The sequence below is a fragment of the Kwoniella shivajii genome, chromosome 2 (assembly GCF_035658355.1).
Source record: "Kwoniella shivajii chromosome 2, complete sequence".
Lineage (NCBI taxonomy): Eukaryota > Fungi > Basidiomycota > Tremellomycetes > Tremellales > Cryptococcaceae > Kwoniella > Kwoniella shivajii.
The window spans coordinates 1,198,150-1,225,169 of NC_085909.1; the positions used below are offsets into that span (position 1 = coordinate 1,198,150).

The 27,020-nt window shown below is 42.7% G+C and overlaps 12 protein-coding genes across 12 annotated transcripts; 7 read left to right on the forward strand and 5 right to left on the reverse strand.

Annotated features, from left to right (window-relative positions):
- Positions 1–183: 183 nt before the first annotated feature.
- Positions 184–1,135, reverse strand: IL334_001800 (uncharacterized protein; the record flags this gene model as incomplete). Its single annotated transcript, XM_062933553.1, has 5 exons — positions 184–296; positions 405–465; positions 545–690; positions 777–932; positions 1,021–1,135. The coding sequence occupies 5 exons, from the start codon at positions 1,133–1,135 to the stop codon at positions 184–186; spliced, it is 591 nt and encodes a 196-aa protein (XP_062789604.1).
- Positions 1,136–2,318: 1,183 nt separating this feature from the next.
- On the forward strand, positions 2,319–3,968 carry IL334_001801 (argininosuccinate synthase; the record flags this gene model as incomplete). Its single annotated transcript, XM_062933554.1, has 7 exons — positions 2,319–2,376; positions 2,453–2,532; positions 2,592–2,688; positions 2,745–2,966; positions 3,023–3,121; positions 3,179–3,854; positions 3,911–3,968. The coding sequence occupies 7 exons, from the start codon at positions 2,319–2,321 to the stop codon at positions 3,966–3,968; spliced, it is 1,290 nt and encodes a 429-aa protein (XP_062789605.1).
- Positions 3,969–4,384: 416 nt separating this feature from the next.
- Positions 4,385–5,650, reverse strand: IL334_001802 (uncharacterized protein; the record flags this gene model as incomplete). The annotated part of the gene is made up of 1 exon (XM_062933555.1): positions 4,385–5,650. The coding sequence occupies one exon, from the start codon at positions 5,648–5,650 to the stop codon at positions 4,385–4,387; it is 1,266 nt and encodes a 421-aa protein (XP_062789606.1).
- A 617-nt stretch (positions 5,651–6,267) lies between these two features.
- IL334_001803 (uncharacterized protein) lies at positions 6,268–8,013 on the reverse strand (the record flags this gene model as incomplete). The annotated part of the gene is made up of 3 exons (XM_062933556.1): positions 6,268–7,029; positions 7,093–7,407; positions 7,480–8,013. 3 exons carry the CDS (start codon positions 8,011–8,013, stop codon positions 6,268–6,270), a joined length of 1,611 nt encoding a protein of 536 aa, XP_062789607.1.
- A 788-nt stretch (positions 8,014–8,801) lies between these two features.
- IL334_001804 (uncharacterized protein) lies at positions 8,802–9,194 on the reverse strand (the record flags this gene model as incomplete). The annotated part of the gene is made up of 1 exon (XM_062933557.1): positions 8,802–9,194. One exon carries the CDS (start codon positions 9,192–9,194, stop codon positions 8,802–8,804), a length of 393 nt encoding a protein of 130 aa, XP_062789608.1.
- Positions 9,195–10,993: 1,799 nt separating this feature from the next.
- IL334_001805 (uncharacterized protein) lies at positions 10,994–13,297 on the forward strand (the record flags this gene model as incomplete). Its single annotated transcript, XM_062933558.1, has 3 exons — positions 10,994–11,245; positions 11,307–11,452; positions 11,533–13,297. 3 exons carry the CDS (start codon positions 10,994–10,996, stop codon positions 13,295–13,297), a joined length of 2,163 nt encoding a protein of 720 aa, XP_062789609.1.
- A 484-nt stretch (positions 13,298–13,781) lies between these two features.
- IL334_001806 (NAD(P)H-hydrate epimerase) lies at positions 13,782–15,085 on the forward strand (the record flags this gene model as incomplete). Its single annotated transcript, XM_062933559.1, has 6 exons — positions 13,782–13,820; positions 13,895–13,942; positions 14,032–14,133; positions 14,335–14,536; positions 14,665–14,935; positions 15,004–15,085. 6 exons carry the CDS (start codon positions 13,782–13,784, stop codon positions 15,083–15,085), a joined length of 744 nt encoding a protein of 247 aa, XP_062789610.1.
- A 1,021-nt stretch (positions 15,086–16,106) lies between these two features.
- IL334_001807 (uncharacterized protein) lies at positions 16,107–18,519 on the forward strand (the record flags this gene model as incomplete). Its single annotated transcript, XM_062933560.1, has 7 exons — positions 16,107–16,519; positions 16,594–16,854; positions 16,914–16,959; positions 17,024–17,397; positions 17,479–17,885; positions 17,965–18,122; positions 18,184–18,519. 7 exons carry the CDS (start codon positions 16,107–16,109, stop codon positions 18,517–18,519), a joined length of 1,995 nt encoding a protein of 664 aa, XP_062789611.1.
- A 1,246-nt stretch (positions 18,520–19,765) lies between these two features.
- On the forward strand, positions 19,766–20,522 carry IL334_001808 (uncharacterized protein; the record flags this gene model as incomplete). The annotated part of the gene is made up of 3 exons (XM_062933561.1): positions 19,766–19,885; positions 20,042–20,086; positions 20,199–20,522. 3 exons carry the CDS (start codon positions 19,766–19,768, stop codon positions 20,520–20,522), a joined length of 489 nt encoding a protein of 162 aa, XP_062789612.1.
- An 832-nt stretch (positions 20,523–21,354) lies between these two features.
- On the forward strand, positions 21,355–22,277 carry IL334_001809 (uncharacterized protein; the record flags this gene model as incomplete). Its single annotated transcript, XM_062933562.1, has 2 exons — positions 21,355–21,663; positions 21,777–22,277. 2 exons carry the CDS (start codon positions 21,355–21,357, stop codon positions 22,275–22,277), a joined length of 810 nt encoding a protein of 269 aa, XP_062789613.1.
- Positions 22,278–23,054: 777 nt separating this feature from the next.
- IL334_001810 (uncharacterized protein) lies at positions 23,055–23,919 on the forward strand (the record flags this gene model as incomplete). Its single annotated transcript, XM_062933563.1, has 2 exons — positions 23,055–23,354; positions 23,464–23,919. 2 exons carry the CDS (start codon positions 23,055–23,057, stop codon positions 23,917–23,919), a joined length of 756 nt encoding a protein of 251 aa, XP_062789614.1.
- Positions 23,920–24,104: 185 nt separating this feature from the next.
- On the reverse strand, positions 24,105–26,679 carry IL334_001811 (uncharacterized protein; the record flags this gene model as incomplete). Its single annotated transcript, XM_062933564.1, has 3 exons — positions 24,105–26,018; positions 26,085–26,337; positions 26,390–26,679. The coding sequence occupies 3 exons, from the start codon at positions 26,677–26,679 to the stop codon at positions 24,105–24,107; spliced, it is 2,457 nt and encodes an 818-aa protein (XP_062789615.1).
- Positions 26,680–27,020: the final 341 nt, after the last annotated feature.

The following is a 27,020-nucleotide window of genomic DNA, read 5'->3' on the forward strand; positions in this document are numbered from 1 at the left end:
ACTTAATCATAGTTTATGTATGTAAGCATGAATGGACGTCATACACAATGCGTTTAGTCCCTTTACATCACAAGAATCTGATCTTACAAATTTACAACAACTTAATATACAATGAAGGGTGTATGTGTGATATGATCGCGATTGACTATAGAAATGTACGGCTGAGACTGGAGGAGGGCATGATCAATGTAAATCTGGACCTCTACCTTTCCTTCCACCGTCTGCGAGATCCCACCATGCTTTACCTGAAGGGTCGGAAGGTGAAGGTGAGAAGAAGGGACATCGAGATTTGAAGGCTAAGGTGGCGATTTTCAGATACGGAAAATCGTAAAATTATTGATAAAATGGTCAGATCATCAATACAATAGGAAGTTATTCGATGATCGGCTCAAACGTTTACTCACCATCCAGAGTCCGTTTACGTATAATAGCTTCAACACTTTCTTCGCTTGCCAGTTGATCTGCCTAATAACGTTTGACCGAAATATGATATGTTTAGTTGAACGGGTAAGATTGCTAGGGTGATATGGTAAATTGAGCTCACCAGGACTTCTTCCTCTTTTATACCTCTTTCCCATTTCGGCCCAGTCACGATAGGAGTATCTGCATCTACGTTCTTTTTACCTTCCACACTGGATTGTACCGTTTGCGAACAGAACGTTAACAGAGTTTGTCTATGTGCCCATCCAGCTATAGATCCATGGAATCGATAGAATGAGTCAGCTTCTCACTTGACGTTGGATGTCTCGGGGATCACGAAAGCAGATGAGACTTACACATCATCTCACTCCATATCCTGGCGCACATTCCCTCAGATCCGCTCATATGATTTGAATTTGGATTTAATCGATCTTCATCTCGTAATTGAGCTTGCGCTCGATTCAATCGTATGATGATTTGATCGTCTAATTTACGATATTGTCTGACTATGTCTATAGAAAGGAATCATTATATGAGATGAGCATGTACATTCCCTGCCTAATATTGATTGTTAATCGGATCGAGAAACGACAGACATACCTCTGAACACAGATAGATTGTAACATGTTTCCGTTGTCACTGTCATTTGCTTAGGTGGTGCAGAAGGGAATGAATCTGTGTATGCTGAAGCTGTTCCGAATGGTGGTGCAGGCATCTTATGAGCGTTGCTGAGTGGGTGGTCTTCGAATTTCAAGTGATATTGGACAGATCATGAGGAGATGAAATTGTTTATGCTCGATCACACTCGTCAGCATTCGGAAGATGGGGGAAGATGGTCAACCTCCACTCTCCTCAAAGTGCCACATTCGGCATCTATTTCGGCATTATATTCTCACTAATATCTATCGCGTATCCGAGTCATATCTTTATAAATTTAATTTTGATATATGTTGATAGAATACAATCTACATCTCTCTTCTTCTTCTTCTCTTCTCTTCTTTCTTCATTAGATCATCCACTCGTATATATAGGTGTATCAGTGAGTTACCAGCCCTCTTGTTGGTCTTCTCCAAGTCATAAACACTTTACCCTTCTTCCGCTGCTATCGCAGCAGTTGCTCTTACCTTTACTTCGATGTGATGACCTTCTATTCTCTCCCCGTCTAATCGACCATGGCGAATGAGTTAGGATCCTCCTTCGCGGGAGTGTGTCTGGAACCCCTCCTTCTCTTCACGGGGAAGGCGGGCTATTTGCGCTTGCCAGCGCTTTTGTCTGATCTCTATACCCCGATCCGTGTATTATTCAACGATGTTCATTGGGCTTGTGCTAACTTGATTTCTTGTCAATTTAGTACCTTCTTTCCCTTTTTCTTTCTCTCCTACTCTGTAAGTATCGCTACTGGCTCCTGCTCTCTCGCCCACACACCTCACGACCTTGCCCTTTATCTCTATGATGAAATGTTTTTTACAAAACCATACGCAGTTTCCACTGAACGCGTCCTCCTTTCGCGGGGAGTTTGCACTTGTTTCTTCAGTCTTCTTCTACTTCCGCAACTGAGTTGTAGTTTCTCACTGTTCCGAGTTGAACCTCTCGTTGAACTTTGAGGGATTCCTCGACCGTGGGCTCCGAACTTTGTCGAACATCTTTCGGGATTACTAGATGGGGTTTGTTGAGCAGTCGGTAGATTTGGATGGGAGAAATGAGTCGATGCTAGTTTGAAGTTTTTTCTTCCTTGGATGTCTGACTCTTCCTATTCAACCGCATACATATCCTTCGTCATACAGTACCAAGATCATACGCTGACAACTCTTTGTTCTGTTGTTTTTCTCTTGTGTTGGTTTCTTGATTGGATTATTGTAATTGTACCTGTATGCAGCTTTATCTAAATATCACTTAAAATGGTTGCTTCTGGTGAGAAGAAGGGCAAGGTCATCCTTGCCTACTCTGGTGGTCTTGGTGAGTTACCTTCTCACCTTGGTCACCTACCACAAGTTGCAGAGCAAAAAGCTCACCTACATGTTCGCATTTACAGACACCTCATGTATTCTTCTTTGGCTTATTGAGCAAGGTTACGAGGTCGTTGCTTACATGGCCGATGTTGGTCAAGAGGAGGTGAGCGAGATTGTGTATCCGTTTCCCGCATACAATCCTGATCCTGAGCAATATCGTAGGACTTTGAGGCTGCCCGAGCAAAGGCCATTAAGTGCGGTGCCGTTGGTTTCCACCTCGCTGACTTGAAACGAGAATTCGTAGAGGAGCTCATCTACCGTGAGTCAAACGGAGTTGCTCGATAAGTCGTCTTAGCTCATCGTATACTTTTTTAGCCGCTGTCCAATGTAACGCCATTTACGAAAATGTATACCTTCTTGGTACTTCCCTTGCTCGACCAGTCATCGCTCGTGGAATGATCGAAGCTGCTGTCAAAGAAAACTGTGACTTCGTCTCTCACGGTTGTACCGGTAAAGGAAACGATCAAGTCCGATTTGAGCTTGCTTTCTACGGTCTTGCCCCCAACATCAAGGTCATTGCTCCTTGGCGATTACCTGGTGAGTTCAATTTTTGAAGGTTGGAAGTGGAGTTGGAGCTAACAATGTCTTGTCAGAGTTCTACGATCGATTCGCTGGTCGAACTGCTCTTCTCGATTACGCCGCCAAGAACGGTATCCCCGTCACTCAAACCGCTGCTAAGCCTTGGTCCACTGGTGAGTTTTTCGCAGTGCCTTGCGGTAAGATGTCAGCTGAGTTGATTTTCGGTGTAGACGAGAACCTTTTCCACATCTCTTACGAAGCCGGTATCCTCGAAGACCCCAACCAAACTCCCCCCGATGACATGTGGAAACTCACTACTTCCCCTCAAAAGGCTCCTGAATCACCTGAGACAGTACACATCGAATTCTTGAAGGGTCTCCCCGTCAAAGTCACCTCCCCCGACACTGGCAAAGAAGTCACCGATGCCGTAGATATTTTCCTTACCCTTAACGCTCTTGCTCGAAAGCACGGTGTCGGACGAATCGATATCGTAGAGAACCGATTCATCGGTGTCAAATCTCGAGGATGTTACGAATCTCCTGCTGCTACTATCCTCCGAGTCGCACACATGGATCTTGAAGGTTTAACATTGGACCGAAATGTTCGAGCTCTCCGAGATCAATTCATCACCACTCAACTTTCCCAAATCCTTTACAACGGTTTCTTCTTCTCACCTGAACGAGAATTCGTCACTGCCGCTATCCCCGCTTCTCAAAAGACCGTCAATGGTCTCGTCCGATTGAAGTTGTACAAGGGCAACGTCATTGTTGAAGGACGAGATGCCGATGAAGGTTTATACGATGCCAAATTCTCTTCCATGGACGAGATGGGTGGTTTCGAACCTACCGCTACTTCTGGTTTCATCGAGATCTCAAGTATCCGAATCAAAGCTTGGGGTCGACAAAAGTGAGTGAACCAAACATCGTGCTATCGAATTTTGCTAAATCTAGGTTTCTCATTAGCCTCAAACGAGGACAAGGTGGTGTCTCTCCTCAAGATGTCTACCACCGAGATGAGTAAACATGTGGTCCTCACCGCCACACCATATAATTAAGGATAGGGATAAGGATATGGGATAGAAAAGGGTTTCAAATATTAGTTGATAGGTTTTCATTGTTCATAGAGTTGTTTGGGTCTTCTCCGTTTTAATCACATTGTATAGAGGCATGCATAAATTGAATATGACAAGGCGTTGGTCATGAGCCATGGGGTCATTAGGGTGACAAGATGGAGATGATACAAGCCCCGCATCTGTGAGAAGTGATTTCGTGGGGGTACGAGTGCGATCTATGTGTAATCAACAATGAGTACATATGATGGTACAACAATGATCTGTGCGACTTCTATGTGTCTGTTTATCTATCTAATATACATTCGGGTGAATGTATTTCCGTTATTATAGTGACTTCCCCACCCACCCACCCAAATGCGAATGGTTAAATTTTCAAACGACCTTTCCAAATTTCCACACCCAACCAATCATCTGATGTCCAATCTTTATATTGGTTTAAGACTTCTTTACTTAATCTACTTTTGTTTATTTTCTTCAAATCGAATCCTAATTTTTTACCTATATCCAATGCTTCTTCGATCAGTCTTGGATCTCTCCTCTCTATCCCTATATAGATGATTGGTGTCTTTGTTTTTATTTTTGTCTTTGTTTTCGTTGTGAGTTCTGGATTTGGACTTTTGTTTGTTTTTGGATTTGAATCTGAATCTGGAACAGGATTTAGGTTTTGGTTTTGGCTTTGGCTTTGGTTTGACGATATATTCGAAATGTATAATAACGTTTGCCATAAAGGTAATATCAATGAAGATGAATAAAACGTATCTGACATTATGATCATATCGAAGCCTTGGCTTAGCCAATTATATTTGAGGTTGAGCTTATCGATATCGATTTCGATATTGTTGACATGGTCCTCTTGGTTTTGAACAGCAGATGAGCCTGAGGTTAGTTGTACAACTGAATTAGAATTGGAAGTGGAATTGGAACTCGATTCCAACTTGCTCAAGTGTGATTTTGATTGTGATTGTGATTGTGATTGTTGGTTTCGATTTTGAAGATCATACAATATCGAAATCTCATTCCAATCCAACTCTTTAATTTTAACATCTTCGCCATGAATGCCAATTCCAGTTCCAGTCCCAGTTCCAGTCCCAGTTCCAGTCCCAATTCCACTGCCCCTTAGAACTCTTAATCCATTTTGGATATTCGGTACGAGGACACTACTCAACACAGGTTCGATATCGGTTGTTATAATCTCATGATAATTCAATGTTGAATAAATTGATAATGATGTATAACCTATTCCACCTCCTAATTCCAGTACTCTCTTCTTTCCACTTGAGTTTGAGTTTGTGTCTGTTTTTGTGTCTGTTTTTGTGTTGTCTTCCTCTGGGATATCATGATGATCATACGATGAAGGATCGGGTCTACCTGAACTCGTACCCAAAGTATTCGAACTCGAACTCGAACTCGAACCCGTCAATGACAACGAACAGAGGTATAATGAGAGTATTTGAGATGATAGCCATAGAGTAGTACCTGTAGTTCCAGTACTTGTAGTACTTGTCGATCCGTCTGTGGAAGATGAAGATGATATCTGTTTAAGATCAACTGATATGTTCTGATTAGGCGAAGGTAGTGTATGTGATAATGAATTTAAATGTTTAGTTTGAGATGCAGGTAAAGGTGACATATTCTCTTTTGCATGGTCTTCCAAGTTACTTATCTTGGTCTCGTAACTTGGGTTTAATAAACGGACAATCTTTGGTCCGGTTCTGATGTTATATATGTAATTTGATGATTGTATGTAAAGAAATAGAAATTGAGATGAGATGGAGAAAATAGAGAAATCATCGGCTGCTCTTTTTTCTCTTCGTCGAGTAAAAACCCAAAAAACAACAACCAGTCATTCACGTCACGCCTCCATCACTTGCATTTACATCGTTTGTCGACACATGCATTAGGATCACCGAGCATATACTATATGCACGTCATCGAGTCATTGTAACGTATCGCCCGCAAGCAACTACACTGCAGCTGACTGCAGCTTGAAAAAACATGGAGCAAACAGTATGAGCAATAGCGAACGCATTGCAATATAAAACCCAAAAATAATTGTCTATATAACAAGAAGAAGTCGTCAATCTTTTATCATTTCAAAGCGTAATTACACCTCAAGTCTCCCTTCTTCATCAGTTTATACAAATAATATTGCTTCTTTGCTTCTTCAAGGTGATTTGTCAAAGAAACTAAGCGTAGAACAAAGTGACGAATTTAACGGTCACTGAATGACTGAATTACGATAATTCACTATTCCTTCTTCTCCTCGATCTTCTCCTCCAGCCTCTTCAATCTTTCCCTCAGTTCTTCAATCTCCCTATCTTTATTGGTATTACTCCTTTCGACCTCATATCTGACCATATCTTTCAGACTGTCAGCTGAAGCTTGTAAATTGCCCAATAAGGTGTTACTAGCATTTGCAGTGTTCTTGAACTCTGACATTGAGGAAAGTTGCGACTGATATGCACCTTCGTATCGATGTAGAAGATCTTGTAGGTTGTATCTAAGATGATCAGTCGCAGTGTATAGGTCGTATAATTGGTGAAATGGAGCTAGGAAAGTTTCTCTTGGTACCCTAGGTGATATAGGTGAGTCTGAATGTCCCTGAGCTGATGGACCACCAGGACCACTACCACTTGGTCGACGTGATTCGTATCTTGATGAAGATGAAGGTGGCTGTAAATTGTTTGAAGGTACCGAAAAGTTCCTGCGATCCGATGCAGCCGTTGGACCTCTTAGGTTCTGTTGTGATTCATATGGTCTTGCTAAAGGTCTACTTTGAGGTACACCATAATATGGTCCTTGTTGTCTAGCGAATTCATGATCCTCACCACCATTTCGCGTTCGGCTATGACTTATAGGTGCTGTTCGAGGATCGGTAAGTCCATTGGCATGATGATTGTATCCATGAAGTGGGGGGAGTATGTGCGGAGGTAAGGCGGTTTGACTACCTGATGGTGGTTCTCGAGGCGACTCTTGTTGAGATGCAAGTCCTTGATTTAGTGGTGCACTCTGGGTTTACTCACCATTAGCGATGGGCCTTTGCATGAGTTCAAAGTGCGCAATGCAACTTACCTTTGAGCCCGGTACTACGTCTCTCTCAGTGGCAGAAGTGACGATACTCATTTTTTCTACTTTATCCCTAGTTTTTTCTCTTCTTCTACCTACACCGCCCCCACTGTTAGGTGCAGCGCCGCCACTTGTACTACCGCTGATACTTCCTCTTGGAGTATTACTGGCATTCACACTTTCGGGCGGAATGTTATCTTTCGGTGCCCAACCTCTGAAAGTCAGCTCTTTGGGTGTTGAGGGTTGAGATTGAGCAACCTCTCTTCTCCTTGCGGCGATCAGAGCTTGTTGTTGTTCTTTGATTGAAATCGTGTCTCGTACCTGTTCAGCAATCATTTCTGTTTGAGCTTGGGTCTGTTGATATCTGTTAACTAATTGAGAATTTAGACCTACAGTCTTGAGTTGATCTTCATCAACGGCTTTGAAGTCAAATCCCATCACAACAGGTGAAGGTATGGCTTGATTTCCATCGTCCCTTCTGGCTTCTCTTGAAGCTGCGAAACCAATCGGTTTTATGGGTGCCAATGTCGAACCGTTGCCACGCCCATGCCGAGTAGCGAGTGAGGACGATTGGGTTGCGTGATGCGAAGGTGAAGTAGATGAACCTTCCCCTTTATCTCTTCTGGGTGAAGGTATCACTTCGACTGCTTTACCACCTTTGTTCGTTCGTCTTCGCTTATCGGCACGACCGCCTGAACCGTCGTCTTCTTCGTCTTCGCCATCCTCACCTCCACTGCGATCAGGAATCGTCGACAGAGCAGGTAATCGGATTCGCACATTAGGTAGCGCATGTTGGGAATCAGGTCGTTGTCGAAGGAGTCGTTGATGGGGCAAAGGGTTATCGGCGAGTGATGAGCGGCGGGAAGAGCAGGCGGTCGGAGGGAGAGTAGGGGGGGGCGTGAGATAAGGAGACGGTGAAGCAGGCATTGAGAGAAAAGTGGAAAAGAATCAGCAGTGAAATAGGAAACAATCAATATTCAAACAAAAGCAGGAGGGAAATTAAAATAGTTGACAGGGTAGGAATCAGATTCTATAGGGATGACAAGCAGTAATTCTGGATACGATGGAGATCATCCAGCAGGAAGATAGAGTATGAGGAGAGAGATGCCAGCGGGAGATGACAAGATAGTTGTGAAAGAAGGAGTCTACATCGCTTTTCTCGTGGTGACGAAGCCTAATAGCTCATTGTGAAAGATGGGTCGGAGGACATTTGCGGAGAAGGCAAAATATCAAAAGCGGGTTTCATCCCTTGTGGGAAGGATCTTCCGTTGACCGGTTAGAATGAGTAGGGAGGGAAAAAACGAAGATCGTCATAGGTAGATCAGTGTTCCAAGTAAAATGACTCGAGGAAAGCGCGGAAGATCAATCCAAACATTATTTTCACCAGGGTCAGTCGAAGCGAAAGGTTTCAAAGGATTTCCGTGTTTGAAGTGAAGCTTTTGGAAAAATAGTACAAGGAAGGCAAATCAAGATCGAGGAGTTACTCGATCAAAGGGAGATAGTATATACAAAAGAAGGAGAGAAAGAGTAGGTTTAACTGAGCACAGCCGAGTTAATATGAGAAGGTAAAAGTTCCAGATGAGATAGAAACAAAGAACGTCGAATTACAGGTCTTCAGATAAACAAAGGTGAAAAACGAGAAACTGGGCGGGGGAACGATACCAAATATATTCTCAAGGGGTATGTGTCGACGTCGATGATCTACAATTTTGAACTCACAATTTTTCATCCTTTTTCCTACTTACTTTTCTCCTTACTGATCTAGTCTGATGAGCCATGAATTCGTCTTCGTCCTGTTCGGATTCGATCAGAGAAGGGGATCTGCTATCGCTAGGTTGTGGATCTCGAAGCGAAGAAGTTCTGCGAAAGAAAGGTGGTGGCGGTGGTGGTGGTGGGGCAAGAGGCGATTGTACGTGGAATTGGGTCAATTGTTGGTTTTGTTGTTGGTGTTGGTGTTGGTGTTGGTTTTGAATTTGGAGTTGATTCGATTGATTATGATTTGGGCCGGAAATCGAGGTAGAGTAATTGTGATGTTGCGGTGATGAGAATGTTCGAGGACGGATGGGTGGTAAGCGGGGTTGCATAGGTGGTGTTGGATGTACGAGCATTGTGAATGAATGAGAAGTTTGAGTGATGAAAAGAAGAGGGGAACAAGGAACAAAGAGGTGATTTGTCAGATAGCAAGAAGAGAACAATGGGTGAGACAAGTTGGAGAGTGTCAATGAGGAGGGGGACGATGGGTTTGAAGCGGAGTGGAGATTATGGTATATGGTATGGTCGTAATGATTTTAAAGAGAAATCGAACAAAGGCCGGTCCGATGATGAGCGAGTAGATGAATGATGGGAGTGTGTGGGATGTATACGATATATGAGATTGTATGTGTGTGTGTGTGATGAGTTATAGCGTGGGATTGTATGATTTTGATGGTAGTCAAGATGGAGAGAAATGTGAAACGAGCAAGGGGGGAGGGAGGGACAGGGAGTTGTACCGAATTGATGGTTTGAATTTGGATTGATGGGTTGTGTATTTCAAGGGATTCAAAGGGGGACCAAAGGAGGACAATATTGATTAGCAATTGTATCATTCATATATATATATACCCTTATCTCAATTGAGATTCCACACACTTTCTTCATCGTTTCCTTCCTTGTGTAACGAATATACGAATCAACTCACGGATGAACAGAGCTTGAACTTGCATTATCATTCCCATTCCCATTCCCATTCCCATTCATGCCAGAGGAATACCCGTGTGTCATTCGATCGATATCTGGTAGTTAGGGGTGGGACGGGGGCGGCCAAGAGTACTTTAGATGAAAGAGAATAAAAATGCGTGTGCGTTTTTCGTGCTTGTCTTCTTATTGTTTCAAATTAAGAACAATAAGAAATCAAACCCAATCCAATTGTTCCGAAATGAGGTACAGACAGTATTCCTTTTTTGTTTTTGGAGAGTAGTAGGATCTTATTGTCTGTGTCTTGTTGTCTTTAATCCTTCAGATCTGTATCTCTTCTCCGTATTGCGATTCCTTTCTCTTGTTCGACGCTCAACTTGGATTCGATGAGATAAGTCAATCTATCAAAAATGAATAATAAGACTACTTCGAGATTGCGTTTTGGGGGAAGGGTTTTAAGTTTACCACCACTGCTACTACTCGAGTAAGTTGTTTGACCGAATGACGGGGGGGCAAACCCTGAGATTTTAACCGGTAAGGAACTCGTGCTCGTACTTTATCAGACTATAAAAATATACGATTGGATCACAAAATCTATTTTATCTTTTACTGATCTCATCGCATTATGACCATGCTTTACTATCTTATCACCTTGATCTGAACATTCCTTAGAACACTTTGATAGCTCGTGAATCCTCATGCAATAATACATTTTCAAACTCTATTTCCGAGTCGAGTGAACGATGGACGATGAAATAAATGATTCAACCAGAATAAAGACACTTGAAATCAGGGTTTGAAAGTCTCAATCGTTATTTTAAGGGTGAAAACATGAAACCTAAAACTCATTGCAACAACGGTATGTCTGCGGGATCCTATCACTACAATGGGAAGATAACGTCTCTTTCTACCTTGAATTAGCCACAGAGCTCGCCATCATGTCATGCGCAGATAGCATCTATACTTGCCATAGGCAGTATCATTCCTATCTCGAATCTCACTTGAACACCTTCGCATTCCGGACGTGGATCTCCCACAAAGTTAAAGCAGCATACAGTAGCAGCGGCGATAACCGCATTCTGCATTCTACATGTTCTTGCCTCCACCATAAAAAGCCTGATTTTCCAGCAAGTTTACTTTTCAACCAAGTATGAAGCAAGTGGGAAGATAAATCGAATATGAACGAAAGTGTACTCGATATAGTCGAAACATCGTCCATCATCTTGCTATCGTCATGTTGAGGACGGCCTCGGGAATAAATCTGAAGCTCCTTGATCGATCTACAAGCTCGAAGATCGGAGCTGGGATATTCACAAGGTATTTATCAAGTATCTCTCGACCTGTCTCTAGGTGTAGGAATATCCCATTATTCCAAGTCAACCTACCGTCTATTCCAAGATCATCTTTCAGGCGCTTCACAGGTGAAGCTGAGGCTTCGAAGATAGTGAGAGCTCAATCGCAACCCGTGGACGTCTCAGCATGGACAGTAAGTCTTCCATCCGAAACTACGCGGAGGGAATAAAAGGGCTAATTGATTACTCTGATAGGATATAGGAATACATCCTTCCTTAGCTGAACAGCTAATCACTGCGTATCCACATATACGGTATCTCACACCCGCTCAGAAGCTGTTCTTATTGGCTATAGGAGCTGATAAAGAAGTTTTCTTGAAAGATGAAATGGGTCGTGGCAAGTGAGTAGTCATTGGAGTTCATTGCAATTCGGTTTTCATAGTGGATTTTGTACGTAATGCTGATCTTCTGATATTGCCAGAACACTCGCTCTTGCTCTGGCTTCGCTGAACATCGTCTTGCAATCTCCTTCAAACTCAATGGAAAAGGGTGTAAAAGTCATGATAATTGTCCCTACACCATATTTAGCTCAACAAATCTATTCTCATTTAAATCAATTATCGCCAAGATCGACTGAATCAGAAACACCCCTGTTCACACTACTACGTTCTCCTCCTTCTGATCAGCCAGGAATACCTTACAATGGATCATTGATGTTGCCCGATTACCCAATACTGGTTTCTACTGCAAAAGATCTGTTATCTTATGAAATACAAGGAGATCAATCAATACCATTACCTTTTTTAAGATATATATTCTTAGATGAACCTGATACTTTGATCGGTTCAGTTCCAAGTAGACATACTACACGTGAAATGTTATTCAATCACCCATTATTCAAACATCCACCTCCAATCATAAAAGTCTTGAATGACCTTCTATCAATCAAACAACTACAACTAGAACAACAACAAGAACAAAGAAATGATACTACCAGAATGGATTTCAGTAAAAGGAGAAATGATATAAATACTATTTGGACAAGTGCTACACTGAATAAAGATTTTAAGAGATTAATCAAAACTAGAGGCTGGATCAGGAAAGGTAATAATAATCTAGTAGATTTGGATTTCACAACTAAAGCAAGTGATAAATCAGTTGAAATTAGAGAGAGATTATTATTCGCTATTGAAAATCAACTTCGAGCAAAATCATCATCATCATCAACATCACCAATCACCTCAACGACTATTGATAATAACAACAATGGGAATGATAAATTAGACATACGTGAAGGTCAACATCGACATCAACATCAACATCAACAAATGGAACCTTATCATTATGGACTAGTGATAGATCCAATAAACGGTTCCATATCTTCTTTAGATTTGAATTCAATATCAACTTATATCCCACCGAACAAACTGGACACTTCTGCATCATCATCATCATCATTATCAAAAGCGAAAGAAACAAAACCTTTTGAGAAACATAATAATACTATTCCTATCGAAATGATCGAATCGCTCTCGTTGATTCATATCACATCTCCTCCGCCTGCAGATAGGTATTCATTGATATTACCTCCAGAGGGAATTTCACTTTCCACTGTATCGGAAGAACTTTCAAATCTTGGTATGTCATCTTTGATCCTTACTCCAGAACTTGTAGACTTAAACCTGGATTTGGAGTTCGCAGAGATGGATAAGGAGATGGAATTGAAAGGTCAGGAAAAGCAAAGGGAAGATACAAACAAAAGTCAAGATCAAAGTCAAAGTCAAGAAGGACAGTCGGGTCAAGAGGGTGGTGACTCACAATTACCAATGCTACTAGCGCACAGATCATCCATACCAGGATTGAACCTACCCTCACTTCATACGATATATCTATTAGACGGATTAGATGTCAAGGGACTAAGTAAGAAACAGAGGAAAACAGGTGGTGTCAAAGACCGATATGGTTTTTATCATTTGGTTTCTGGACGTTTAGGTAGATTGGGTATGATACCTTCGTCTTCATCTTCCTCTTCTGCTGAAATCCAAGTGAACGAGAACGGCCATGCTATCGGGCCCACAAAGGGAAACCCAAATGACAGACAAAGGGTCATTAGTCTAGTAATGGGTGGCACGGAAGATGAGAAGAGGTTGAAAGAAATGTTTAGTGAACCTCAACAGGAAGGTAAATTACGAGAATGGGATATGAAGGGATTGGAAGTAGCTCTACAAACTGGCATGGCTGATTAGCCAATTGGAGGTAAAAAGGCTACTGAGCTTCGGAGGCGAGAGGGATAGAGACAACCTGCAAGGAAGGGAAGACGATGAGAGCGAGGTGACAAGGGCTGAGCTGAAGGAGGAAAGAAGTGTGCAGTCAAGCGGGACTATCATTAATTGTTATGCTTGCCTTCCCATGTTTCTGTCTGTCATGTCAAACACTTGTACACCTCACATCACCATTCACAATGTTCTATATGCATAATGTAATGTCAAAAGAATATATGAGCACCATCAAGATCTCTTTTAGTTTTTCAAAAAATCGTGAAATGGGACAACCTCCACTTTTCATGTCCTTCACGCTCCTTCCAGTGATGTCACACAGCATAGAACCTCGACGTCAATTTCTTTTCCAAGCAGACGTCTTTTACATAGACACATCTGTACGAACGATCAAGCGCAAAGGTCATACATCAGATATAATCCAGATAATACTGAGAATTTGAAATTGGGAAACATGTCAATCCGATATATAAGTCAGAAACTTGCTCAGCAGGTATGTCTCCCTATTGACGAGAAGAACGGAAAGATGGTCGTGTGTGAGATGAGATGACTAAATGAACAGCGTAGATCGATGAAGAGCTCATGTCTGCCTCTGGAGCCTTCTCCTTAGATCAAGTAAGCGTCCATACATCTTTGATCGTTCCAATGACTTTTGATAGGAAAAAAGGTGGATCAAACATTGACGGCTAATGATCATACCCCAGTTAATGGAATTAGCAGGATTATCATGTGCTCAAGCTTTATCCAAGAGTTATCCAGCATCGACACACAAGAGAGTAATGGTAGCTTGTGGACCTGGTAATCAGGCGAGTCATTTTTATATTTTCTATATCTCACATCGTTATAAGTGGAAGCAGATATCTCCCTTTCATTGGTGATATATATGGTTTTTTTATCCACATCAAATCATACCATGACTTGGCAAATGTCAATTCACACTTTGCGAAATTACCCATTCTACTATTCTTCACCCAATGTACTAATTGCTCATTCGAACCTGTTTGCAGGGAGGAGACGGTCTAGTGGCCGCAAGGCATTTACATCATTTCAAATATAAACCAACGGTTTATCTACCTAAACCAGGATCGAAAGATATTTACCAGAGATTACTTAAACAATGTGAAAATCTGAATATCCCTATATTGAAAGATGTCGAAGAGTTCAAAGAGGGTTTGAAGGATACTGATGTCGTCTTGGACGCAATCTTTGGTGAGTTAAGATTCAACCAAAAGGATGATGAAGGCCGGAGGATATTTCGGATATGAGATGTACGCACAGATAAAGACAGACATTACCATTCAGTTGACATCTTAATCCCTTACTTTCCCGATACATAGGCTTCTCATTCGCACCACCTCTACGAGCACCTTTTGACCAAGTCCTCAATTGTCTCAACTCAATATCCATCCCGATCGTATCAGTCGATATCCCATCAGGATGGTCAGTGACAGATGGACCTCAACCTCTATACACACAAAAAGACGATCAAGGAAATTCGGAATCAATCAAAACGTTCACCCCGGAAGTATTGGTCAGTCTGACAGCTCCGAAAGAAGGTGTGAAAGGTTTTAAAGGTAAACATTGGCTAGGAGGTAGATTCATTCCTGAGTGAGTTTGACATATAAGAATAGTTCAGAAAATAATTCTAAGAATGATTTTTCTGACTTCGGAAATAGTGAATTAGCTCAGAAATACCAATTGAATTTACCTGACTACCAAGGTGTTGATCAAGTGGTCGAATTGCCACAAAGAGATTGAATTCACCATGCAATAGCGGTGGATCGTGGTAAGCTCTGATCAGAATCGCATAATTGCAAAAGGTTGAAACAAAAAGAAGATAAGAAGAATATGGTCATGCAAATGTATGAACATGATGTAATACTCTCTCCTGGATAATGCAGCGCATAAAGCATGAACTCTCAGTCCGAGATGTAAAGGTTACGGAATGCCGCATTAACGCGTACTGACAATAATTGTGATTGACCTCGGCTTGAAATGTGAGGATGTGTCGAAATCCTCTTCGGCACTCATCCCGGTCCGTCACCACGCCGGGGTAAACAAACGATTGGGCTTTTTTGCGCAACGATGACTGGGGTTTTCCTAACCAAGGGTCATCCCACAATTCGATAGCATGCTGCTTGGACTAGGTCTAGCTTGCTTCAGTCCATATGAATGAGAGGATCGTTAGACGGCATGCACCTCTCATTCAAACTGTCTATAAATTGAATGAAAGTCTGTGAATCAGTGGTCAGTGCCCGACGTGTCACTTCGGGGGCCGAGGGTGATGCTTAAATCATTTTTTCATTCTATTTTTGGGATCATAATTTATTAAATTAGTAGTAAATTCCAAAGTAAGTGGTGCCTGAGTGGTGATCCGGTAAAATACAGGATGCACTAACATCTAAGTAGTAAACATCAAACTGAAGGATGGCCGACGACCGACCCTCGGCACATTGTCAACGTTTGAATCAATAATACAGACCTGCATTTCAATCGATCATCCCATTGCTCATAATAATAATCATATTCACAACAATGCCGAGGTGAGAACGGATGTGTACAGATTGATATATCATATAAAGCCCACTATATAACAAACCTGTAACTCTCGACTGTTCCTTCTTCTTCTCGCTTTGATATATCAACAAAGGAAATACAAACGAATACTCCTTCCGATAGCCGAGAATTAACATCCCAACAACAACAACAATAACAAGGCGACTTCATACTTTTTCGCCATTGAATTTCAATGAATACAACATCAGCTCATTCGACCAACATGCCATCACCTACTTCCACTGTACATGATGGTGAAGCTGATCATTCCATCACCAAAACTACATTAGCACCTCCAATCACACAATCGAATGACCATGCATTACCAAGAACACTGACAACGCATAGTGATAGTGATTCAAGCGATCATGATCATGATCATGATTATGATTTAGAGAAAAGCACAGAATTGAAAACAAAGAAAGAGAAGAAGAATCGTGCACCTCCAGAAGGTGTTTCAGGTGTACATGCACCTATAGAAATGTCAAGACCTAGATTCTGGGCAATCTTCATATCTTTAATGGTCTCAATATTCTTATTCGCTTTGGATCAGTTAATCGTAGCTACTGCTATTCCGAAAATCACGGCTCAATTCAACTCTTTGACTAAATTGTCTTGGCTCGCTTCTGGTTTCTTGTGAGTCATCTCATTTATTTTGCTGGAATCCGAATAAACGGTATACTGATCATCGACCGGGATATATATCACAGCCTCACACTGCTCGGTTTCAACTTGCTCTACTCACAATGGATGAACATCTTCCCTTCAAAACATGTCATCATGTTCGCTGTCTTCATCTTCGAAATCGGATCCCTCGTTTGTGGTGTAGCTCCCAATATGGATGTCTTGATTTTGGGAAGAGCCATTGCAGGTCTGGGTGCAGCAGGTATCTTCTCAGGAGCCATGGTCATCATTGCTGAAATTACACCACTGCATAATCGTGCTCAGTACTTTGCCTTGTTTGGTGTTTGGTAAGCTCGATTGCTTTTGCCGACTATATCGATCAAAAGGTTAATGATCACTTGAATAGCTTCGCCATCGCTTCGGTACTTGGTCCCTTAATCGGCGGAGCTTTCGTGAGTCCACTATTGGGTTCAAACCTTCTCAAAAGAAGTCTGACTGACACACCATACCTTGCAGGCAGATCACGTTTCCTGGAGATGGTGTTTCTACATCAATTTGCCCCTCGGTGGAGTTGCCATTGCAGCTTTGTTCTTCTTCCAACCCACCCGACCTCCACTTGGGCGAGAGAAGACTTATAAAGGATACTCCAAGGAAATGTTCATGCAAGTCGTCAGATGTGATTGGGGAGGCATGATCATCGCCATGGGATGGGCTATCTCTTACATCCTTTTCACCCAATGGGGAGGTGTTACTCGAAAATGGAGTGACGGAGGCGTTATCGCTTGTATCGTCCTCGCGGTTATCTTAATTCCCGTCTTCTTCACCTACGAATATTACATTGGCGATATGCAGATGTTCAAACTAAGATTACTGAAAAGGCGAAATGTCATGTGAGTGAACCATCTCTGTAGATAGCTCAAGCCACCCGAATCAAAGCCTGTGTGCTGATTCAAATCTTGTTGCATTTTTAGTGGTGCATCAATTGTCTGTTTCTGCGTTTTCGGTGTATTCATGATTTTGGTTTATTACCTCTCATTAACTTATCAAGCTGTTTATCACACTTCGGCAACATCGGCAGGCGTGAAACTGTTACCTTTAATCTTATTACAAGTGGCCGCCTTGATCATCTCATCAAGAATCATCCCTAAAATTGGTCGATTCAAGCCTGTCATCGTTTGCGGTCCTATTTTACTTGCGATTGCTTCAGGACTATTCTACACCATCAAACCTTCTACACCTCAGGCTCACCTGTATGGTTTCCAAGTTATCTTGGGTGTTGGTATCGGTTGTTGTCTTCAAAACGTGATGGTTTCAGTTCAACACGAATTGAGAAGGGAGCCTTGGTTAATCTCTTCGGGTACTGGTTTGACCGTCTTCAGTGAGTGTTGCTCGGTATCTCACCGTTCCAAGTCAATCATTCATGGTGATTGTTGCTGACATCTCGTCCCGTCTTACAGTCGGATTCGCAGGACGTATCGTTGCTCTATCATTGGGTGGAAGTGTATTTGAAAATATGATTCAAAGACATTTGAAAAATGGCGTTCCTGGTATCACTCCTCAAATCGTCGCAGCAGTCGTCAATGATGCTACAGCAGTCTGGACAACTGTACCAGAGGTAAGTCTCGCCATGAAAATTGTAAAATACATATATTGACGTTAAAAATGGACTTAATTAGGCAATGAGACCAGCTGTATTGGAAGCATACTGCAAAACACTTTCTCAAGTTTACATAATCGGATTACCATTAGCCATCATCGCTTTTATCGGAGCATTGATATTGAAGAATGATAAAATTGCAACAAAGGAAGAAGAAGAAGCTGCTGCCAAATCGGCCAAAGAAAAAGATGCATTAGAAGCTCAAAAAGAACAACAACTTGCTGTGGCCACTGCTGAAGTTGGTGATGCACAAGGTGCGGTTGATGCTTCAGCGGTATCAACTACTCAAGCAACTGAAAGAGAAGTGGACAGTTCAGCTGTTTTGGCTGAAAAAGAAGGTAAAAGTGCTGTTTAAGTGGTTGGATGTTTAGTTCGTTTATCTATATATATAAATATAATCTGATTCGTGAGGTTTTTTCCATATACATTGCGTATTCCAAAGAGAAGGAAAAACGGGATAAGGGAAAAAAGGGGTTTCCTAAAAACATTTATAGAGTTTTACGTGGATTCAATACGAGTATAGTATTTAGGTAGGATTATACATGATTAGTCACGATGAATAAAATATATATATTTCTATTGATGTTGGTCACAATCACGAACAGTGGCTCGCTCCAATTGAATTGATGAGCGATGTTTGCGATGCCCCCTGAAAAGAAAGTGGAAGCCGAGAGGTCTCATCCAGACAAGATGATATATTTCTATCTCCGAATGATTAGGGGTCAAAAGTGTGGCAACTGTTTTGTTTCTGTCGGTGTTATCTTGTCAAAATACATCTAGAAGCGACTTGACCAAAGTTGTGGAAGATCAACAATCCACATTTTGGCTGGAGCGCGAAGTGTTCGGAGCCATCGAGCCATACAGTATGAGACTTGTAAGCTTTTCACATGTTCGCCTTTCAGGTTGAGACAGCAGAGCTTCTTCTCCCTATTTCGGCCAAAGGTAAAAACGATGTACTTGCCCGTGTTGCACGCTGCAAAGCTTATCGGTGTACAGCTTCACATAACGTCAGCGATGAAAGGCTTCTGACAATGGACGAGATGGCAATATCCAATAATTGTTCAACATCGTCATATCTCGCGAGAAGACCTTGTGAGTAGAGCGATGTTTGATGGTGCACAAGGAATTATGACTTGAGATACAGTAACACATATCGATTGCTCCTTCCCTTGTATGATCTGGAAGGTTTTTTTTTTTTTCAATCGTCAATGTGGCGTGTACTGTAATGTGTGGTGATCCGCCCGTCGACATGCCTTCTTGTGTAAAAGATCTGAAGCACAGCATGACCAGATCAAGCCAAGAATCCAAGTTATCCTTTCAGTACGGTTCTGAAAGGATTATCATCTTGATGGAGGGGAAGAGAGAGACTTGGAACTTGGACTTTTTGTATAAATAACATCAGATTTCTTTGAGTTTGAGTTTGCTATTTTCGTTTATTTTTATCCCATTACTCTATCCAGCATCCAACATCCCCACCTTTCCTTGGGACTCCTACTACTACCGACATTCCCATAGATCAATCCAAATTCTTTACCTTACCTACACAAACATCTTATGACGCATATCAACTTCCACTTTGCATCGTGACTAAGAACATCATCATGACCAAGTCAACTGCCCCCTCTTCTGAAGCCAGTACTCTTACTCCTCGCTCTTTTGATTTCTCAGGTGTTCCTCATCGCAACGGGTCACCTTCTGTGAAAGCAGTGTCAAAAGCGGTGGTAAGCCATATGCACCGATACGGTAAGTATATGCAGACAATGGATTCAGGGGATTCGAAAGGCTTTACTTTCGCGGAAGAGCGCCTTAAGGAATTGCGTTTCCGGGTCAGTAGTACTTGTCATTTGCAACCTGACCAGTCTATGCCATTCTCGCAGAATAAGGGCTTGCTGAACAAGGTAGAAGATATGTCTGGGACTTGCGTGAGTTGATTGTCGGATTCTCGACCGCTGTCCCTTTGCTGCCGTCTCCTCAGCTTCAATATCACACTGTACCAAAGAGAATTCGCTGAGTGCTGATTCTCATCATTTCTAGGACTACCTTCAAGAGCAAAATGACTTGAGAGAAATTTGCGACAAAACCTGGTTCACCACCTCGGAAAGTGAGCTCAAGTTCGAGTGTCCAAATGCATTAATGGCGTGTCGTCACTCGTCTCACGTAAACAGAGCACCACCATCTGTTATCGCAGATGGTAACAAAGAGGTCACCTCTTATGCCAGCGAAGTAGAGTCCAGGAAGTGGCAATGTTTCAGGTGCAACGCTAGTACCGATATGGATGTCTTACGTGATAGAATATTCGATGATGATCTGGAACCCCTTGTTGTCATTGATCCAAGTGCCAACGGTGGACAGGCTTGAGCAATTGGAGAGATCACCTAACATCCGCTCCTGGCTCATCATAGTAGATGAAGTTTCATTCTGTCCTCAAGAGTTCATCAAACACTATTCATCTTCACTTTGTCCTTCCATTTCTTATCTTGATCTTCAACACATAGAGGTCTATCGTAACAGTTCAGTATTTCAGTAGTGCTTTCAATTATTGGTTTATGCATTGTATACAAGTGGCTAATTCTTTCGCTTCTTGCCTTGAGGAAGAGGCAGTAATTTCCAACCTTTTCTACTCTTGCCAAATGTCGCCACAGTAATGCCTTTCGATATGAGATCTTGTCACAAGTGTTGATCCTCTTCCAAACTTGTGAATGATGTCATGGATCTGAAGCCAAGAGGCAAGTCTAAATGTCTGAAGTCCTCATGATTTCTTCTTTTGATGACAAGTACAGATTATGAGATCATATTTGAGAGACCGACCACAAGATATCCTTTCACTTGTTGATGAAAGGATGTCTCTCCTCCAACAGTATTTATATACGACTCGAGCTGGACTTCGACACGTTTGATAGATAGTAGATTTCCAACTCCATCGTTCTTCTTTTTTTCTCAACTTTATCCCCACCTTGCACCCTTTCGACCAATTATACATCGCTCGCCACTGCCTCTGCCTCTGCCTCTGTTTCTGCCTCTGCCACTATACTACACTGATTTACACGATCATTCACATTTGACCTAAAGAACAGGATTGTCGATATATCTCAGTAAGTCCTCTCCGTAAACCATCCCTTCTCCCCTGCTTCAATGCCACGTTGACTGATTGTCCGTTACAGGCAGATCAGACATTTGTACAGGACGCCAAATGTCGACAAGTTTTACTAACTCCTGTCCTTCGTTCGCTTCCGACTTTGGTGCCCCTCGGCAATTTCGGGTACCATTCATCCAAGGCTCCCCTTCTGCTGTAGCAACTATTTCCACTCAACTAATGCACGATCATTTGATACCTTATATTCATCATGTCACAAATCCCTCGACCAATACTGTCGAGTTCCACCCAAAACTTGCCAGGAAGGTAGCGGTATTAGGTACACCCAAAGCGTACAACGCTGGCGTATACACAAAGCCTTATGATGCCTGGGAAGTTGTGAGGAAAGGTGTTGCATCGTCATGCGTGAGTTGTCCGCCACGTCTGATGGACTGTGCTTGGTGGCTACTGAGCCAAGAGCTGTTTACAATTTGAAAATGGAGTTCTTACTGATTCCTTTTCCCATCGTATGCCTCCAGGGCATCTGCAGCATCCTATCATATCACACTGAGACCCAACAAAGTCATAGAGAAACAGTATTATCAACGGATCTGGAAGTTTCCTCCAACGATGCCCTCGTTGAATGTACCGCAGGTCATGTTCTGAAAGGACCAGCACAGTGCATGACGAGTATTCAAAGGCCACAGGAGAAATCTAGATCCAACCAGGACGCTGACTTCTCCTATGCCAATACCGTTTCGACATATCAATGGACCTGTCCAGGATGTCCCCCATCAAACTCCCAAAGATGGAGAGTTCTGGACGACTATAAGCTTGATCGTACAAGGTTCTCTGGCGTGTCTGAATACAACAGTGTCGGACTTTCCAACCCGTCGTCCCTACCCACATACAAGCCTTCCTTGATGGGCACCGATGCTGCCCAAGCCAAAATCGAAGAACGTATCAGAGACCTCCAAGTCCCAAGGATCGAAGAACAAAATGATGAGTGTGATAGTGTTCAAGTCGAGTCGGAGCTGTAAGTTTCCGCCAAACATTGGAGCTTCTATGCTGTACATTGTCGTCTGACTTTTTGGAGAAATGGGTTTCTTTATTACTAGTGGTCTATGCATTGTATATACACATATATATATATGCCCATTGGACCTGCCCTTTTTCGTTCTGAGAAAGAAACTGCGCATTCTTGCGCCACAAATCTGGGGATGGTCCTTATGATGACGATATCCTAATTCTAGGAATCCTGAGAGACAAAGAGTCAGAAATAGCTGAAACTCGAAGTGAATTTCTCGTATGTGCTATAAATGTCATATACGTGGAGTTGTCACGGTAGCCTTCGCACATCAGTGTACAAGGTAGAAGGTTGTCTTCGGAAAACAGTCACAGATATATCCTTTTTTCGGTCGATGAATGGATCTCAACTTGGCAACCTTTGAGAGAACCATATAGGACCCATCGTCATATACAGAAGACCAGTTACACAATACCCTTTCACTTCTCGGGAAAAGGCCCCTTGGTGGCCGCAGTCTTAATATCAACTGGAAGATCATGATCTAACAATAGATAAATGCTAGAAAACCTTTTCGTTTTCTTCGTGGTCTCAATCTGTTCTTCGTCTATCACACTTCACAAATCCTTTGCCGCTCTGCTGCGCTCACCTTTCACACTCGACCACATACTGTAACTCTCGATACAGGCATATAGTAAGGCTCTTCCATCATCCCTTTTTGTGTACTTCCTCATTCTGACCAAGCATGATGTGCGGGTGTAGGTGGTACGTGGAGCAATCCCAGATGTCCACAATGCCTGGTGACTCGTTCACTGGCTTCGCTTCCGATGATGGTACCCGTCGACAGTTCACGGTACCCCATACTGCAGGTTCGCCTTCAGTCGAAGCGACCATTATCTCTGGGCAACGACACGACCACTTGATACCTGGAATTCGTAAGGTCTCAGGCTCCACCGCTGGGCCACCAAGATTTGAAACTTACATCAGCGGGAGGTATGCCGTCATGGGTGCAAATATGACCCGCCGCACCAACGTACACTGGGATCCTTGCGAGAATCTGGAAATTGCGCGGTATCATGCTTCAGCGGCATGTGTGAGTGAGCCACTCGTAATATCCGGTGACCTTCTCAACCCGATACGCGATCTGATCCCATTCTCGAGTTGATTTATGCTGGTCTCAGCTAATGATCATTCACGTTCAGCCTATCTGCGATAAATACTCAGACGACCCGCAGACCCAAGAATGCTATATGCGAGTACCACTTGATCCCACAATATCCCTATATTCAACCGATGCTCTTATAGAATGTTCCGCAGGTCACGTTATTAACGCACCAATGGAATATATCAAAAGTAATCATGTTCCTGGATCATCGTATGCTGACGTCGTTTCGAGGATGGAATCGCGTTGTGAAGAGTGTATTAAACAAGATATCACGTCAAGACCACCAAGATGGCGAGTGTTGGATGATTTTAAATATCCTTCCTACATGAATGATTCCCGCCGATCGACTGGCGCTCAACCCGTTTCATCCATCACGGGAGATGAGGAGGAACTTCCCCAGACACTGGATCATCTTCGGACCTTTACCATCAAAGAAGGTGATATTGATCGTCGTTTTAGTCTCCAAGACGGGTTGGTAGTAACAGATCAATAGTATTTCCACAGAGTGCAAATATATATTTCATACAGTCTACTTTGCCACTGCCACACTCTCTACTTTTGATTTATACTGTGAATTCTCTCTTCTTCTTTTCTTACAAATGGATTTTATTTGTTTATATGACGAAGTGATGTTTTCCGATATACTGTGATGCGATACATTTGTTATGCTTTTTCTTCTTATGCTCTTCTTGCGCCGCCTCCACCAAGAACCAGTTTCTGACCTTTGCCCTTTTTCCCTTTTTTCCCTGATGCACCACCACCTTTCTCCGTTTCTCTAGTCGTTGTTGTAGATGCTGTTGTTCCATCCGTGACGGTCATATCTATTTCTCTATCTCCCGATGTTGCTTCTTGTTGTGTTTTTCTCACTGACATGTTTTCGAAAGCTTCCCATGCAGCTTCGACTTCCCAGTCGATTTCTTGCCGCCTTGCCAAGGGCATTGATGAGGCATTGTGATTGTGTAAAGCATGAGCGAATGTGGCCCTTGATTGAGCTTGTTGATTGCCCCACATTGCACTGTTATTCGAAGGACTGGTGGACGGACTATATGCGGTTCCGTTATTATTAGGATGAGATGTTGACGAACTAGCTGAACCGGGTTGGAAACCCGAACCCGATGTCATATCGAATTCAACCGCTGATCTGGCTAATGCCAAAGCGAAATCACGATCGTCCCCTGCACCTGCAGAAGACGATTTGAATGCACTTGGTACACTCCTCAAATCAACTGGTAATTTTTCTCTTTCAGCTTTTTCCCAACGTGTTTTAGCTCGATCTTCTTTTTTCGTTCGTTCTTTCCTCTTCGATCGTCGAGCTTTTACTGGCTGTTCGAAAGCCACCAATCCTTCTTTACCGACTATAGGTTCTAGATCGGCTTCGACAAAGATCACCTCGGTTCCGACAGGAAGATGTCCAAGATATTTGCATCGTTTACGAAGTTCATCATTGATTGTGCCCGGGTCATATCCTGTAGTAGTGAATGAGAGAGAAGTGGGAAAGAGGGAATATGATTTGAAATGTGCCAAGAGTATCCGGATATCAAGAGGATGGAGGAAGACGTTTGCGCCCAGAGAAGACTGATAGAAGTAATACGATGGCGACGGAGGTATAGCAGGTGGTGGGCCAGGACCATTACCGCCACCACCGCGTCTTCGGGATTTCTTTGGGGTGGATGATGGCATAGGATTCGGTTCGACTTCTAAGTTTGGTGGAATATTGATATTGGCCCAATTATCATGAACAGATGTTGAAGAAGTCAAGAATTCCGTGAATTCTGTAGGTATATCCATGTGATCCTGTTCCGACTTTATCTTCTCTTCTCTGTCTTTTGCTATTCTTTCTCTTTCTCTCTTCTTTTCCTTTTCTCTTCTTGAACCACCTACGGCTTCACCCCAAAATTCTCTCGCTCCCCTTTCTGATTTCCTCACCAATTCAGTCACCAATTCAACTCTAACTTTCTGCATTTGCCTTTCAACTTTTTCTTTCGCAACTTTGACGAATTCTTTGCCAAGGTCATCTCCTTTGAGCATTTCCCATTCGTTCTTGAGTTCTGACAATTCTCTTTGTAGTTCGGACAACATATATTCAGGAGTTGAGAGCATGAATCTTGAATAAGTTAGGATATCGGGTAGAAAATACCAGGGAGCTGTATGGGGTGGTATTGCATCAGAAGGCCAAGTTGATGAAGATGGTAAAGCGAGTGTAGTCATCTGTGGTCTTTGAACAAGTCTCATATGTATTTGATGTCCTTTATCTTCTTCTTTGATTTCATGAGAATCAACAGCTTTGGCTTCTTCCAATGTCTCTTCGAATCCATCCATTACACCTATTATCCCGTGACCATGTTCAAGATCATGTGCACCGTCATATTGAGAAAGCTGTTGTTCACCGACAACAGAAGTAGCCACTATATGACTTGAACTTGTATCGCCATCGTCTTCTCCAGCCGAAGCTTTAAGCATAGCTGCAGCGTCGAGGTATTTGACACTTTTCAGCATACTTGAGTGAACTGTATCACCACAAATAGGACACTTTGCTGATTTCGGAATATCAGATAATTGGATATAGTGAAGAATGCAAGGGAAGCAAAAGATCTACATGAATCAAACATCTGAGTTAGCCTATGATGGGTAGAGCTTGAGTTCAAGTATCCCACTTACATGTCCGCATTTGGTCATTCTTCCAGCGACGGGTTTACCCAAACAGATGGGACACATTCTACCTCTTCTCTCTTCTTCCATTCTTCTCCTTCTTTCAGCGGCTTCTTCACCCATTCCTTCCAAATCATGGGAATCATACGATGATCCCAATTCGTGACTATCATTCTTCTCACTGGTGACATATCCTTGTGCGACTGAAAAGGCGCTAAACGTCGGTACGAGAACCTGTAGTATATGTGGCCAATGTAGTGATCTATCCATCATGTTAGCTCACTTCCCTATTATGCCAAATGGAGATAACTTACATATCAGGATCAGCGAAATGAGCACCGTAACTTAGTGTTTCCGTTGGTTTCAGGACGAATTTGAAAGAAGCATTCAAGAATTTCTCTCTGCTCATAGGACCACCTCTCCATCCTTCACCTCTTCTACTCCTTCTCGGTATTCCAGGAACGCCAGAACCAGGTACTCCAGCTCGTGAACGTGGTGGTAGAGAGAAGTTGAGCCATGTCGAAGGATCATCAGACGACATATTGAGGTCTGGCTTGGGAGCTGTACGCGATGTCGTTCGTGGTGCAGTTGGTACAGCTGGCATGTTTATCCTTTCGTTCTAGCTTCAACAGGCGAGAATCTCGGAGAAAGGTCGAATGCAGGTTCGTCACAATAGAAGTGAAGGTTGATTAAAGTGGTATGAGATTTGATAATCGATGAGCAGTAACAAGCACGAGGAGTGGCAAGTCGGTCTCTGATTGTGTCCGCTTCTCCTATATGAATTATGACTATATGCTGTTTGCCGTTCGACTGGATGGCGAGTCAGGTTTTAAGATGATGAGCGTTCCTCTCGCTAAGGAGAGGACCGATATCTGAAGTAAGATGAAATGATGGGAAAGTACGCGATCTATAGTGACAGCCCAGCTGAGACCCGGGGAAGGGAGG